The following is a 15,714-nucleotide window of genomic DNA, read 5'->3' on the forward strand; positions in this document are numbered from 1 at the left end:
TCCTTGGGAACTCATGGTTTGGAGGTTTGGGAGCTGTACTTGGAAGGCAAAAATAAAGTACCCAGCTGCTGCTGCTCATGACCCTTCACTCTCTATATCTCAGCAAGTCCTATCTGAAAGAGAGTTAATCAGCTGTGAAATCCAGTGAGACATGCTAAGGAACAGGACGACAGGGAAGACAGAGTGCTATCACTGCTGCCTCTGCCAGAGATGAGTTCTGCCTCATCCCAGGGTAAAATCCCAAGGATGATGTAAGTGGAAGTACTTAGTACAGCATGTGTGAATGCTATACAGAAAGCTGTTACCCCAGTTTCTGCAACCAAACAAATGCTTCTATTGTTCCTCCAGGGAAATCTTTATTCATCAAGCACCATGAGGCATTATTTGCCATTTTATGGGAATCCCTAATGAAATAAATGAATTCTTGACCACTTACCTAAAGAAATCTTCTCTCCTGAATCAGCTGGCAAAAGGAAAACAAGCAGAGCCAAGCCAGATATGAGGACACAGGGAATCAGTAAGTTCAAGCCATAGTAGAGGGTGCGTCGGCGCATGGTGATGGTGTACGTCACATCTGGGTAGGGTTCTTTACAGCACTCATAGTACATCTCGTTCCTCTTTCCTGGGACACCTACAGAAAGGGAGGTCAGAGCAGCAGGGAGAGGTGCAGGACTGCCCAGCATCCATCCCCTTGGAAGGAGCCAAGCACCAATGGCTTATGAGCCAATGTCTGGCTCGTAAGGGCCTCTCACTGTTACCAAAAGGATCTCCAGAGACCCTCTAGTCTGTCCCACAGCCACAAGCAGATCCAGCTTTCTTATTTCATATTCTTATGAACGAAATGTTTCTTATTTCATGTTTCTTATTTTATTGTTTCTCAGATGCCCTGGCTGGTAGAAATACTGTAATCAGTTGTTCTGGGTCAGTTTTTCCTTGGCTACATATCTGGATTAGAAGATGAAACATCCTTGTTGCAAGTTCTCATTAAAGTGGTCTAAAACCTGTCCATTTCTACAGCATTACTTCTGATTTACAACTTCTTAAATGAGTTCAGAATATCTCACTGAGATCAAGCTATGAATAACCAATTCTGGACATGGGTTCCTCTTTTAAAAATGCAGGTATCTTCTGAAGCACAGAAGAGAAGAGAGACATAGTGAGGTGCAGTTATTTGCAGATTTTACAGACTGGAGGACACTTTGATGGTTTTCTGGCTGAGAGGGATTCTTTGCAAAAGCTCTTTCCAGTTTTGCTGAAATAGTGGTTTTTGCACCAATCATTTTTTGGCTGATGTGTTAGAGTAGATGTGACAGTAGTGTTCAGTGTGTCTACATGAGGCACATCTAAGTATAGTACTGGCACACTGCTCAGATGCATCAGCACCAGTAGATTTCATCTATGCACTTAGTTTTAGGCAATTGCTTCAGAACACAGTGTTTTCAGACACATTTCAAAGAATGTATTTGAAAAGTTTTTTCTGAACTTTTTTTTTTTCATGCTGTTGTTTTCATGGAAAATCTTAGTATCTGTATTTCAAATGTCTCAATAAGATTGATCATTTCTATATATTTGGGTTTTGCCTTTGAAAATTAAACTACTGAAAAATAATTTAAGCCAGATAATTTACCCACTAAATCCCACTCTCCATTTGAGATGTAGTTGGAAATATCAGCATCAAGCATCTGCAGGTCAATCAGCCAGCCACTGTGAGTCCAGGAGCCAAACTTCAAATCACACTTCTGCACATCAAAGGGGAACCAGCGGACATCAATGTAGCAGGTGCTCTTCAAGATGCCTGTGGATAGACATAAACCAGAGTCAATAGCATGCAGGGAGCAGTTCTCCTCCACCCTTATCTGTCCAGTTGAGTGTGAGCAACTTTCCTCTGCAAAAGCCTGTGTGATGTAGTCGTGGGTTAATCAAACAACTATCACAGGTGGAAGATGTTGGTCTGTGTGGAATATCATCCCTTCCTGGGCACCAAGGAAGAGCAGAGAAGATGACCGGTGCAGCCCGTGCCACCAGCAGCTGGTGGCAAAGCACAGATGCCATCCCTGCAAACCCTCACTCCTGCAGGCTTGTAGCTCTGCAGCCTTCACCTTATCTCCCCACCTCCCCGGGCCAGCAGCCATCTCAGAGGTGCTGTGCGATGGAGAAGCAGCTCCTGCTTCATTAGATAGTTATCTCCAATGCTGTGCCGAGGTGACCTGTTTGCAGTAGTTGTTTCTGTGTGCTCCCTATGACACCAGCTAATATGAACTCTAGACGTGAATCACCTGAACAGAGTCTGATGCTTTGCTGTAAGTACTCAGGCTGTGATTTTGAAGATAAAATCCCCAAAATAGAGTTACTGTGTTGCTGTTTCTGCCTGCTGCTGCAGAGGCTCAGGGCATTCTGGCATAACTGTATATTATGTGCAGGATTATTTATTTCCCTGCACAAACACTGATGTTCTTCAGAGGCTAGATTCCCTCCTTTTGCTCCATCACCTTCTGGTAGGTCTGCCTCCCACTGCCACAGCCACTGTGGGGTTGGTTTCATGGGTGTTTTCTCCTAGTTTTCCCAAATTTTGGCTCTGCTCCCTTCCTTCTCAACAGACAGCTGTCTCCTGCTTGTCCTCTCTCTCCACTCCTCCACCAAGCCATATGTACCAGAGCTTGTTTCTCTAATGGAGAGCAGTGGTGAGTACAGTCTGCTCTCAGTCATGGGAAATAAAACTTTCATGAAGCCTTGGAAACAACATCTTTTCCTCCTTTCCATGTTTTCCAGTCTCTTGATTAATCTAGCTGCTTCTGTGAGCACTTGCTGCATTAAGTAGGCTGATTATCAACATTTACCTTCTAAATTGGATTGGGCAAAGCAGTTTAGCAGCAGTTAAACTCATTTAAGAAATTATTTCCTGTGCTTTTCATGAGACATTTCTATTACTCCTTATTCTCTCTTTTCTATTTCCTTGCGGTCTTAAGTAACCACAGTGTTTGTAGCTCACCATAGATGTACTCTGCTTGTGTGGTATGCCTTCTCCTCTGTTAGGTGAAAAGAGACTAGCAGAGCATCAGATCTGCCCACCCAGGCACCTTTTCCATCACCTACTCGTACAGACCCCAGAGGAATGAAGAAGGCTCTGCTCTGGTGCATCCTGATTTTATTCCTGTCACCTGTTTCTCCCTGGAGAGCAACCGTTCCCGTGGTCTGCCTCAGGAAAAACAAAACAAAACAAAAACTTTTTTTTTTTCTTCTCCATTTGCCTGTTTGTTTTGTTTTGTATGTTTTTAAAGAAGTCTCAGAGGTAAGGATCTGTTGTGGACCAGCCACCAGGGAAGACCAATTTGTTTCCTGGTGTCCCTGTGGATGTCCTGGCATCAGTATGCCAGCAGATTTGACACAAGGTTTGGACATTTCTTGCCCACCAAATGGAGGGGCTGTGGAGATAGCCCATGTGTTTTCTGGCAGGTGCTGGCTGCTGGGCCCTCTGGGCACTGAATCATGAATACAGACAGAAAGCAGGATGTGTTTTGGGTCTGGCTGGCCAGCACTGGACTCAGTTCATCTTTTCTCCTGGATCTGCAGGCTCAGCCTCATGAGGTGGATTTGGCTGCAGAGGGACTGCTGCTTGTGGGTGCCTCCTCTGGTACACAGCTCTTCTCACTCTCAGGAAAGAGCTAGTTGGTTTACATGAGAAACTTCCCTCTGTGATAATGTGACCTGTGGTGCGTATCACCTTGCTTTGGGCAATACCTCAGCTGGGCCTCTGAATGATCAAACTGCTCAGAAGAGAGATTTACTGATTTATGAAGTGGAAATATGTTAGTAATGATGGACCTAAATTACTTCAGTGGGTCTGTCTAATAATTAAATTACACAGATTGCAAAATTTCTGCAGACTGCTTCTAAACACTTTGAATTCATTTATGAAGGAAAACTGCTTGTAGTTATTCAAAGCTACGCATTCACTTAAAGCAAACAAACACACTGCATCCTACCTGGAGGAATATATTGGCAGGATCCAGAGTAGTTCACCAGCACATTTGTGTGAAATGTTGCATCAAATCTTTCATCCGCGCTATAACACGATATAAAGAAAACAAAAGAAAAGAAAGAAAATGTAGGCTGATTTTGAGTTAAGATGAAGCAACTTCCAAGAGAATAAAAACAATCTTTTGTGAGAGTTCAATGCACAGAATCAAGGTCTGGCTTACACCTCAGCAAAGAGCACACCCTTCAGTAGTAGCTGGTCTTCTGACAGACACCATTGGCCTGCACCCAGACATGCTGGTGACTTTCTTAATGTCCTTGGAGAGTCTGGGAATCATATTATAGAATGACTTGAGTTGGAAGGGGCCTTAAAACCATCTAATTCCAAACCCCCTGCTATGGGCAGGGACACTTTCTACCAGACCAGGTTGCCCAAAGTCCCATCCAGCCTGGCCTTGAACACCTCCAGGGATGGGGCATCCACAGCTTCTCTGGGCAGCCTGCGGCAGTGCCTCACCACCCTCCTAAAGAATTTCCTCCTAACATCGAATCCAGATCTCCCCTCTTTCAGTATAAAACCATTCCCCCTTGTCCTAGCATTATCTACCCAAGCAAAATTTGATTTCCATCTTTTTTAATAAACCTCCTTCAAGTATTGAAAAGCTGAAGTGAGGTCTTCCCAAAGCCTTCTCTTCTTCAGTCTCAACATCAGATGTCTCAGGGCAAAGGCAGAAGAGAAAGGAGCAGAAGTATCATAGTTTTTGAAGTTTCTGAGTGGTTTTCAAAGATTGGACTGTAGGAAGAGTTTTTTTTCAGGGGCTGCTGTCAGAATCAGGCAGCTCACAGTGTAAATCAAGTTATTTTTTACCTAGATATTTGTTATGAGAGCAAAGGTTTCCTGAGGCTACAGTTCTGCAGTCTCTTAGGATACATGGGGGTCAAAGGTTTGCTTCAGACAATGGAAGACGACACTGGAGAGAACCTGTTTCAGATCTGGGAATCATAGGACATTAGTGATTGAGGCTGTAAGAGCAGAAACCAAGCAAAAGGGACCAGGAAAAGTAAATTTATTTAAGGTTCCAGAGGTTCTGAGAATACAAAGGGAATGGTGTGCCAAGCAAGGGCAAGCATTCTTCAAGGGAGCAGGCATGGGGACCTGCTCCAGGTTTAATAAAGAAGGTTCCTCACAATGGTGCTACAGACCCTTGCCTGTCATAGCTATGTGCAGGTCTTTGTTGCAGGCCTCCACCGTCTTACACACCCTGTCTTACAACCAAACAAGTAAAATTCAGGTCCCCTGTTCCTCTTATGACCTGCTCTCTGTTCCTGTCTGAGGAGTCCTCGGGCAAAACATGCTGGAGAAGGAGACTCCATACAGGACACACAGACAGCCTACTCTGATGGGAAAAAGTAAATCACAGTGTCCACTGCTTCAGGATCCTCTGCATCAGGGCCTGGAAATCAAGGGCTGAGCATTGAAAACGTGGGAGCAAGACCATATGCCTCAGGATAAGATTAATGAAACAGAACAAACCAATGGGGATGAAATTGAAAAGACTAAGGTGCAGGACGAGTGATGACATAAAAGGCAGCAAGAAAGGCTTTCATTAATAGAAGAAAACAAGAAAAAGTCAAACTGGAAAAGTCAGACAGGATAGACCCACTGCTTGCCATGGTACAAGGAGATGCAGTATCTTGTACCCTCTGCACCTCACTCTTCACAAATTGTGGCTCACCCTAATTAATTCTCACACAGTGACAGGAGCCCAGGGCAGGAGAGGGGAGGAATAGGTTAAAGAAGTGTAGATAAGAGACTTTCCAGTTGGCAGCGCTGATGAAATTTACTCTCGAGTACTGAAGGGACTGGCCGAAATGCCCTCTGAAGCATTAACAATTATCTGTGAGAGCTCGGGGAGAACAGGGAAGGGCTCAGTGAATTAGAGAAGATCAAACAGAATTCTGACTTTTTTTTTTTTTTTTTTTTTTTAAATAAGGTGAAATTACAGACACATCAGTCTAACTTCAAAGATAATGAGGTGAAAACAGCTGGCACAGATTTGTCAAGGGCCAACTGGATCAAATCAATCTAATTTTCTTACTGACTTACTGAATAAGAGGAGGTAGAAGATATATCTGAACTTCAGAAAGCATTTTCCATTCCTTTCTTATAAATAAACTAGAGTAATATGGACCATACTGTATTACTCATTTTTGGTGACAGAAAATGAGTAAAGAGACTGCAAAGTAGTAAAGCTAGAGTAAAGAATTATACTTTAAAAATTTCCAGGTCACTCCAAGCTTCCTTCAGATATTGCGGGGACTTGGAATGAAAAATGGATCTTGGTAGACAGTAGAAACCAGCAGAATGAAACTCATCCCAGATAATTAGAAAATATTATGCATAAAACTGATAGAAAAAAAAAAAAAAGACAAAAAAAAAAAAAAAAAAAGACAAATCAGTGTCAAATTCCCCCCTCCTGGAAAGAATTAAAGAGAAGTGTCAAGAGCACTTTCACTGCAACCAAAATGGCAGAAGTACTGTCCAGAGTACTGGACTCTCACGGAAAAGAAAAAAATAATCTGGAGTGTTAAGAGGAGACAAGGAATGATGAAAAGAAATTTAGAAAATGTTGGTGATGGGTAATGTGCAAAGAAACAGATTGTTCAGTTCAGGCAGGAAGACTGTGGCAGCAGCAATTTTCTAGCACAGGTGTGGTAATTATAAGGAGAGTACGGATTGTTTGCTCTGCACATTCATTAGGATAAGGGAAATAAGACACCTGCAAAACAATAGCAAGATTTAATATTTAAATATGTTAGCTGGTGCTCATTTAATTTTTTTTTTTTTTTTATTTTTTTTTTTCAAGTGTAGGAGACAAAGTCCTGGATGGCAAAAGCCCTGGAATATAAATGCAGCAATGCTGTTTTCCAGCACCTAGTGTTCTAGTGTTAGGCTCTCGCTGGATATTGTGCACCTTGCTTACCTGTTATACAGAAGAATGTCTGGTACCCAAATCTGGTCAGCGGGAAATCGTAAGTTCTGCACCCCTGGGTATTCGTACTGATCCCAAGACAAGTAAATATCAACCCAGTACTGTTGGAAAATACATACATTACGTTATACAAGCTAGCAAAAATCTTTTAAGGTACCTGGAATATTTAAGGAACAGAATGGGTGTTGCCAATAGCAATAGCAGTAGTCTGACAGTATGGCTAAAAGGGTGTTACGCGTGCTATAGCTGAAGACACCCTCTGCAAAGGACAGGATACATGTAGGCTGTGCCCTGACAGTCCCGTAGTCCCATGAGTTGGTCTGCTTTAGTTTTTCCAATAGAGCTAAACCCATTCTTTCTGCAAACAGCAGCAGGTAGCTGCAGAAGAAGCAGCCTGTTCAGTTGCACCCATTAACTTGACATAGTGTTCGGCTGCTTAAGTCAAAGCAGAATTAGCTCAATCATTCAAGTCTCCCACAGGCTTTTCCCTGCAGAGCTGCATCTTTGCTGAGCACAAACCATTAAGGAGATCGGTTTATGCTCCATAAGAATAGATCATATCTCTCACCATACGCCACCAGCAGCAGACATGGTGGGAAGCTCCCTCCACCACAGCCCTAAGCGAAGATCAGTTTTGCTTATCCTGCATGGCCAGCACTGGTCACTGCTCAGCTGGAGAGGTTTGCAGGAAAGGGAGGAGGAGCATTTATGGGTGAGGTTTTTAAACTGGGAGGGAAGCTCCTAGGAAGCTGTGCCACCAATGAGCCTGGGCACTGCTGACAGCAGTGTAGCACAGGGCTCCACGTGGTTCTCTGCATTTAGGAGTGCATGCTGGGGGGGTTTTGTACAAGCCATGAGAGCAGGGCACCCAGGTCTTACTGTGACTTACTTCACCACAGGTCCTCATCTCTGCCCTTGGAGGGGCCCTGAGCCCCTTGAAGAGTCCTTCACTTGTGGTGGGAGTCTACCTTTGGGCTCTCCATTGCAAGATCCCTATGCCCAGTGGCCTAACAGTATAGGCTGGTATCACCTCCTGAAGCCACCAGGTCTGCCCAATGGATTAACTCAATCTCCTTTGCTTTGTTTCAAATGCTGAAAGGAACATTGGAAAAAAATCAAAGGACTCAGAACATGCACTAGTTTCACACTGCAGACAAGTTAAAAGGCAGCGATCTTGCTTTCCAGGTAAGAAAATGCATCCAACAGCAGTTTGGTATTAGGAAGAGGCGGGTTGTTTATTGACATGGGTTACTCACCATCTGTAGCCAAGCATTTGTGATCAACACCTGGTTCTTCTCATCCTTTAAACAAAAGGGACAAGGGAAAGGGAAAGGGATAAGGGATAAGAGATAAGGGAAAAGGGAAGAGAAAAAGGGATGAGCCTCAAAGTACAAATAAATTACAGGTGGAAGAGTTCCTTTTCTGTTTCTTTGAAAACCCATGCTTTTGGAGTAAGCAAACACAAATGCTACGGCGTAGACTGTGAGTTCAGCACAGTGCCACCCAGCTGCTTTGCATGGCTCAGACAATACTGGCTCTTTCTATCCTTTAAAACTACAGACCTCCTGAATTTATCATAACAAATCACTATCAGAAGCGAAAATAATAGACAACAGCTGTTATTTTGCTGGAGACAATTGAAGAGCTTACCAAATGCACAAGCTTTTCCTTTCATCTAGTTGGGCAAAACAAGTTATTTCTAATACCATGAAGTATGTGATAATTGGAGCAGGTTTATGTCATCTCTGCTGCCACTGCAAAACAGTAGGGAAATGGCACTGGAAGCACTCTTCTTTTCGAGTCTGCAGAACCCCAGATCCACACCCATGCTTTGCATAGCTTCAGATACCACCATATGTGTGCCCTGCACTTACAGGGAACTAAGGCTGGGTACTCCATGGTGCTGGCTCACTGTATGCACAGTCCTGTCCAGCTTGAACTGAGATGGATACTTAGGCTTGGGTTTGATGTTGTGCCTGAGGGTAGGTCTGACCAATGTAGCCACTTTCCAAGAAAATCACACTCTTGGCCAAAAGGCATGCCAGAAAGCAGCAGTTGTCTTCTCTGCTTCAGCTCAGATCTCTTGGAAGGAAAAGCCATGGCCTGGACAATGTGACTCACTTGCCCACAGCAAACTGGGAATGCTTTCAACCAGTGTTCTCCCAGACCATCACACCCCATCATGCATTGACTTGCCTACCCTTACTCCAGGTAAGTTAATATAAAGTACAATTTGGGCTCCGGAGACATTACTCTTCTTTAACAGATTTTATGATTGTGTTCTTTCCTATTCTTCCATAGCCAAAGAGAAACATCAGATACAGAACTCATGCAGAGACCAGAGTGATTAGTGACATTACAAGGAAGATGTGGAGATCTCTGAAGGAGAGACAGATGTTTTATCATCAGACAAAGCCACTGTAAAACTCTGCAGAAAACCCTGTGACTGCACTGCAGTGATAAAACCTCAGGGCCCAACAAAGCAACAAATACTCATGGAGAGTGTGCAGTAAGAGCAGACAGACAGAGAACTTCACCAAGATGCAAGATGATGTGTTGTCCTACCAAGTTTCTGAGTAGAAATTTGCCAGTTGGTCCTGGCTGTCACCTAATCAAGTTACTTCCCAGGCTCATGGTGACAGTCACGTGGTGCCAGTGCTCTGGACTCCCAAGCTACCAATTAATGAGTCTGTGTGTGTGTGGATGCCCTACGAAGCATCTGTTCCTTTCTGGTGTTTGGGGTGGGAGACACTGCAATTACATACTACTGGATGGTTTCTTCAATGAGGCCTCTTGAGTTTACCTCTTTTGTGTCCCATGCAGAAACCACTGCACAACTGCAGACTCCCAGGCTAATGCCTGAGGAAGAGCTGCCTCAGGAAGCCTCCTCTAAGCCTCTCTGGCACAGAAGATACTGAATCACTGGCACTGCTTTACCCCTAGCATAAAACTTGTTTGTGTCGTGCTTCCCTCTCCTCTCCCACTTGGCTTGTTGGAGCTGCAGAAACATCCCATTATAGAGAGGAGGAAATCATTGATCTGGAGGATTCATGATTGCTTTGGCAATGTGGCAGAGATATTCTCTGTTGCCAGGCACCTTTCTCCAGGAAAAGCATGACACAGGTCTTTGCCATAGTCCTCTATGCAAATTTGTCTATCACACCACCTCGTCTTTCTCACCTTGCATCCCCTTGGGATCAGCCTAAATGACTTATGCTGCTGGAAGGTACTACACAGAAATCAGACGAGATTTTAGATCCTGCTATACTGGTAATTGATAGAGTCATTAGAGTTATTTGTGCCAATAGATCTGGAAAAACAGCAACCCTACAATACCAAGGAAGTGTCCCAGGAGTTCTCACAGGCCTTCCCTACCTGACTGATGCCTGTCTGGCCTGCCATGATTCCCCAGGTGGCATCTGGCATGGTGGGCATAATGCTTGTCTGAGTTACTCATTAAATCTTGGCTACGTTTTGTGCTGCTTGGCAAACAATAAGTGCTTTATACTTCTAAGCTGCATACATCCTCAGTGCAAAGACTTTCTGTGTACTGCTGAAGACAGCTGAACAGAGTGATCTAAAGAGGGGCTGTAACAGCTAGCCTGCTCCTTTCCCCAGCCTGTGCAAAACGAAGGTTTTCCAAGCATACATTTTACCTCATGGCGAAAGTGGGGAGGGTAGCTTCCCCTTTCTGTTGGCTACCCTAAAGCCAGAGTGGGATGCAGTAAAGGGTAGCACGGATCTGGAAGGCCTGTAAGTTTACTCCATGTGGAGATGTCTCTGTTCAGGGGCCTTTAACTCTTGACTCTGATTTACAAACAAACTTCCTTTAACTTGATGTAGTAAGTTTATTCTCAATAAACTCCATGATTGCAAAGAAAATCACCTAGGGCAGACCTCTGTACTTCACAGAACTGCCTGTTGTGCTTAGCTGCTCACCCATCATATCTTTATGAGGTCCTTATTCAGAGTCAGGTGCTAATGACCTTGGCAATCAGCTTTGTCTTCAAAAAATTCATCAGCCACCGCACAGCATGTGGATATTTCATGTAGCACTAAACACATTACCTTGGGTACAATTTGACTTCTTGTCACAAGGCCACAGTGTTCACTGTGTTTGTTCTGCTCCTCAGTTTTGTTTTGCAGTCAAGGTTGGACTTTTCTATTCGAGTTGTCACACATTCACCTGGAACATAAGCACACCCTGCATGGTCTTCCTGCCTTGCTTTTTGATAAGCACAGTCAGAAAGAGCACAAAGTCTAACCAGAGCTTTGGGCTGCTTATGACTCTTTTAGCCTTGGGGGAAAAAATGTCACTTCAGGCTCTTTTCATGGCCATTCAGAGTCTGTCTATTCTCATCCTCGCCTCCAGGCTGCCGAGCTTTCAAAGGCTTTATAGACAGCAAATGCTATTTCCGTATTCAGCACTGATCAAAAGATGCAACCTGACGGGTCCTTCTTATCACAGGATGGAACAGAAAGTTTCCTAAACAAGGATCTGAGTTTGGGAAGAAAAAATAAAAGGCTGTTCTGGGGAAGCAGAGGGGCACAATCCCCTTCCTCCCCTGCTGGCCACCCCTCTGTTGATGCAGCCCAGGCCTCAGTTGACCTTCTGGGCTGGAAACACACACTGCTGGCTCAGGTTGAGCTTCTCATCCACCAGCACCCCCAAATCCTTCTCGGCAGGGCTGCTCTCAATGAATTCTTCTCCCAGTCTGTCCTCATGTCTGGGATTGCCCTGACCTGGGTGCAGCACCTTGCACTTGGACTTGTTGAACCTCATTAGGTTCACATGGGCCCACTTCTCCAGCCTCAGGTCCCTTTGGATGGCATCCCTCAGAAGACCCCTCCTCAGAAGGACCCTGAGGAGCCAGGCCTTCCAAGAGTGCATCCTGAGGCTGCCCAGGAGGTGAGGGTGGTAGAAGTCTGGAAGTCTGAGTCTATCATACCATGTTTGTGCAAGGGGCTTTTAAGGCCTGAGATGTTTATGGAGCTTTCCATCTTTGAAAGTTTGTTGTTTTACTGGGCTGTGTAGCTTTGTAACCTGTAAGGAAATAGTGGACTAAATAGCCTTTGGAGTGGTCTGGTTTTCTGGCCTTTCCAGAGCTCTGGAAAGATAGGAGAAAACTTGAATAACCCAGCACTTCTATTTTTTTTTGGTCAATTTGCAAGGTCTATTCCTCACTTAGCACTGTCAGCCCTGGGGATGACCTTCCCTCTGCTTTTCACTCTCTCAGCTCTCCCTACAGCAAAGCAACCAAAGCAGCCTAGCCAAAATCCCAGGTGAGAATGGAGAAGACAAGCCCCCAGAGATGCTTTTTCAACATTCCTCAGGCTGTTCCCCTGGGCTGAAAATGTTCAGCTCAAACAAATCGGTTTGCTTCTGGTTATTTAAAAATGCTGGGAAAGCTATTTCTGTGGTCAGTAGCCAGTGCAACAGTTGCCCTCGAAATCCTTTCTTTCTTTATCTGGGTCACATTCTCCCCTTTCTATCTTCAGACTCACCCCAGTTAATCCTCTCTCTTGGACATCTGATTATTCCTTTAGCCTTTGACCCATGGATGTTTCCTCCAGTGCATGTGCTAGGACATATGTGAGTTTTATTTTTATTTATTTATTTTTCCCCACTGCCAACTCAAAGCTCACAATATGCCTTTCTTTTGCACCAATGCCTATCAGTAGACTCTCCCTTGCCAGGCAAACTATGCCACGCAATTATCTGGGTCATGGAAGAACAAATGCAAAGGTCTTCCTGGTTTAGTAGCCACATCCTATGGTGATGTGTCATCTCTCTAACAAGGCATTTGCTACCTGGTGACTGACTGACCTCATTAATCTTTGTCCTTTTGCAGAGGGAGTTAATTCTGCCATTGATTTATCACAAGATACAAAGCTAAAAAGTCCTAAATTGCACAGGTAACTCTCAGCAGTGACTAAAGGCCATATGGGGCTACTTTGGTTGATTTCTTTTCTTTTTTTTTTTTATGCTGCTTTCATGCCTGAATGTGTAGGAGGGGTATGGCCAAGAGAGAACACCATTGACCTTGAGACTCAGCTTTGTTAGCGGAGGCATCATTCTCCACACTGAATTTTTCAAGAGAATCAAAAGGAAATGGAAAGGCTTTCAAATGCTCTTAGGCTCCGTCTATGTCTGCAGCAGGCAGTCCTTTCCACTGCTGAAACACCCTTCTACCCACTACCTTGCAATGATTAAGTAAAACAGCTTTAATGCACTGTATGAATGAAGCCCCACAAAACCAGACGGCTTGGGGAAAGCCTGGGTTGCCCTGGCAACAGTCATTAAGCATAGCTGGACAGCCTTTATACTTTTTTCCAGTGTTTGTTAACCATAAGTACTTGTACATCTACAATTTGCCTTCTGAAAGAGCGTTTAAAATGTTGGAATGAACGTTGCCATAGAAACGTCAAAATTGAGAAGATAACTGATGTTTAAGTACTTCATCTCCGTACTTTCAAGAAGGCACTTTCAGGAGGAAATGGGAACTGGGGAGATGGCCTGGGGTCAAGAGGAAGGGATGACGAAGGACACCAATATACACTGGAACAACAAAGAGGACCAAACATCTACTGATGTCTGCTAAGCATTTCTGTGCACATCAGGATGGAGACATGGTAAAGTTTGTCAAGCCAAGATATAGTTAAGAGCTCATAGATGAATATCCTCTCCCTCTTGCTTGTCTCATTTTACCACCTCAGGCCTTTACTCCTATGTTAAAGGTGTTTTCTTTAACATCCATGGGATGCAGACTTAGTCTCACACCTTTCATAGTGCATGGCATTCAACTACAGACTGTGGCTGTAGGTGCATTACTGCTTAAACTCTTCAAATTTTTGCTAAAATGCAGCCACTCACCAGAGCCTGAAGACTTGGACTGCTGGAAAGAGTGCCACATTAGAGACTCTAGAGCTGGTTTGATGGCTATTTAGACTCAATCCCTTCAGCAGAGACCTGCACATTCAAGGGACCCCATCCCCACACTGTGGCAGGGTGCTGGGAGGAGTGAGGGTGCCTGCTTTGTCCTGCCACTTCACATACATTTCCCTGGGCAGCCCCAGGAGCTGGGACAACAGGCCTCACATGGCTTTCCAGCACAGGGCTGCTCTCTGATGACTGCTTGGATGAACTGACATGCCTGCCCAGTTCCTGAGGGAAAGGATGTTATGTCACAGCCTAAAATCAGCCAGCCCTCCGCTGAAATACCAAGCCATCCACATGGAGCATGTAGGTGGTTTGTGTATTCTCCAGGGTGGGTTCCTCATCCCGAAATAGCCCTCTGTGTGTTTTGTGCACAGTTGGCAGGTGTTCTGATAAACAGGACTCGACAAAAAATAATGTTATTCCAGCGCATTCATTATTCATTGCCTTTTTCAGCATTTGAAATCACAGGAAAAGCAGTGGGAGAGGGGCAGAGAAAGGTCACAAACAGGCCAACCCCAAGCACTCACCAAAGTCTCACTCCCAGGACACCTGCAAGGGTGCCTCTGCATTTCCTCCTGTATCTACACGCTACCATGACAGGACATGAGTCTGTTCTGAAACACAAGCAAGCACTTAGAGTCTTTTGTGAGGGATGGGAAATGGGGGAAGAGGATTTTACTTAAGAACTGAAGTGACTCTCAGGAGGTACACTCAGAGAATACAGCAGCACTAAGATATAAATCTTCTAAACACTGACAAACTAAGAAATGGACAAGGACACACTGACAGCTTTGGTTTAAATGCTTTATTGCAGCTTGTGGATTTAGAAACATGACCATTTGCAGTACTCCTGTCTCATGCCATTTTCCACATTTTCCCCTGGGCAATGGCCAGAAGTCTGGTTTGTGGGGACTCTACTGCCTTTACTGGAGGGGGATGTGGAAAGTGTCATGCATTTCAAGCAGGTGAGTGCTTCTCCAAAGGACAAGTTTCTTTCCCTGTCACTGCTACCAGGCTCTTGAGTGATAATCGGGCAGATCTCACCTTAAATAATTTTTGCTCCTTTGTACCTTGTCTAGCTGAAGTAACAAGTGCTAGGGACTCTTAAAAATCCTAGGTGCCTCAAATTAGTTACACAAGATTAGGGACTATCCATGGGTTCAGAATCTAAATTCCCCTTCTTCAAATGGGATAGTACAGGCCTTTTTGCCACATAGACAGAAGACTGGGTAGTTATTGTGAACTAAAAAAAAAGGAAAATCAGTGTATTTCTTGTTAGAACCACAGCCACCAAGCACAGCTTGGAGACCCATGCCAAATAACAGAGCAAACAAGCTGTTGGATTGGTGCTTACTAGGTGAACCCCATCCACTCCTTACCCTGAGCCAGGCAGAAGCCAGTGAAGAAAAGCTTTAGGTTTTAGGTTAAGAGGCGGGTAATTAAGACTTCATGACAATGGTTAATGTAAGTGTGTGGGCAAAGATGTATCAGCCAGGAAGCCATAATTCCCATGATGCCCAACTTCATTGTGCTAGCAAACTCAAGTGTTGCATGTTTAATTGGCTTAGTAAGACTGACATTTTGATAATGCCTGACACTTAAGAGGAAGCCAAACTACTAATTCATGACTCAATTAGCCCTGGCATTCCCACTGTTGAAGCTTCAACCACACTAATGAAGAGGCCAATTTATTTAATTTTTCTTCCCAGAGTTCAAAATTGGTCACAGTAAGTGAGCTTTATGACCAGGAGAGAGTTGTTGGGATTTAACTTTAATGAATCTATTGGTCTATCAACCGTTCCATAA

The 15,714-nt window shown here is 44.3% G+C and overlaps 1 protein-coding gene across 1 annotated transcript in view; it reads right to left on the reverse strand.

Moving 5' to 3' along the window:
• The window catches only part of LOC116500796 (neuronal acetylcholine receptor subunit alpha-7-like), a 59,536-nt gene that overhangs the window by 20,407 nt on the left and 23,415 nt on the right, over positions 1 to 15,714 (reverse strand). Inside the window, exons 3-7 of the mRNA XM_032206047.1 lie at positions 8,225 to 8,269; positions 6,960 to 7,069; positions 3,984 to 4,063; positions 1,628 to 1,795; positions 437 to 631 (exon numbers count right to left, since the gene is read on the reverse strand). Coding sequence (XP_032061938.1) covers positions 437 to 631; positions 1,628 to 1,795; positions 3,984 to 4,063; positions 6,960 to 7,069; positions 8,225 to 8,269 — 598 coding nt within the window. The remainder of the gene's footprint in view (positions 1 to 436; positions 632 to 1,627; positions 1,796 to 3,983; positions 4,064 to 6,959; positions 7,070 to 8,224; positions 8,270 to 15,714) is intronic.

This window comes from Aythya fuligula, chromosome Z (assembly GCF_009819795.1).
Source record: "Aythya fuligula isolate bAytFul2 chromosome Z, bAytFul2.pri, whole genome shotgun sequence".
Lineage (NCBI taxonomy): Eukaryota > Metazoa > Chordata > Aves > Anseriformes > Anatidae > Aythya > Aythya fuligula.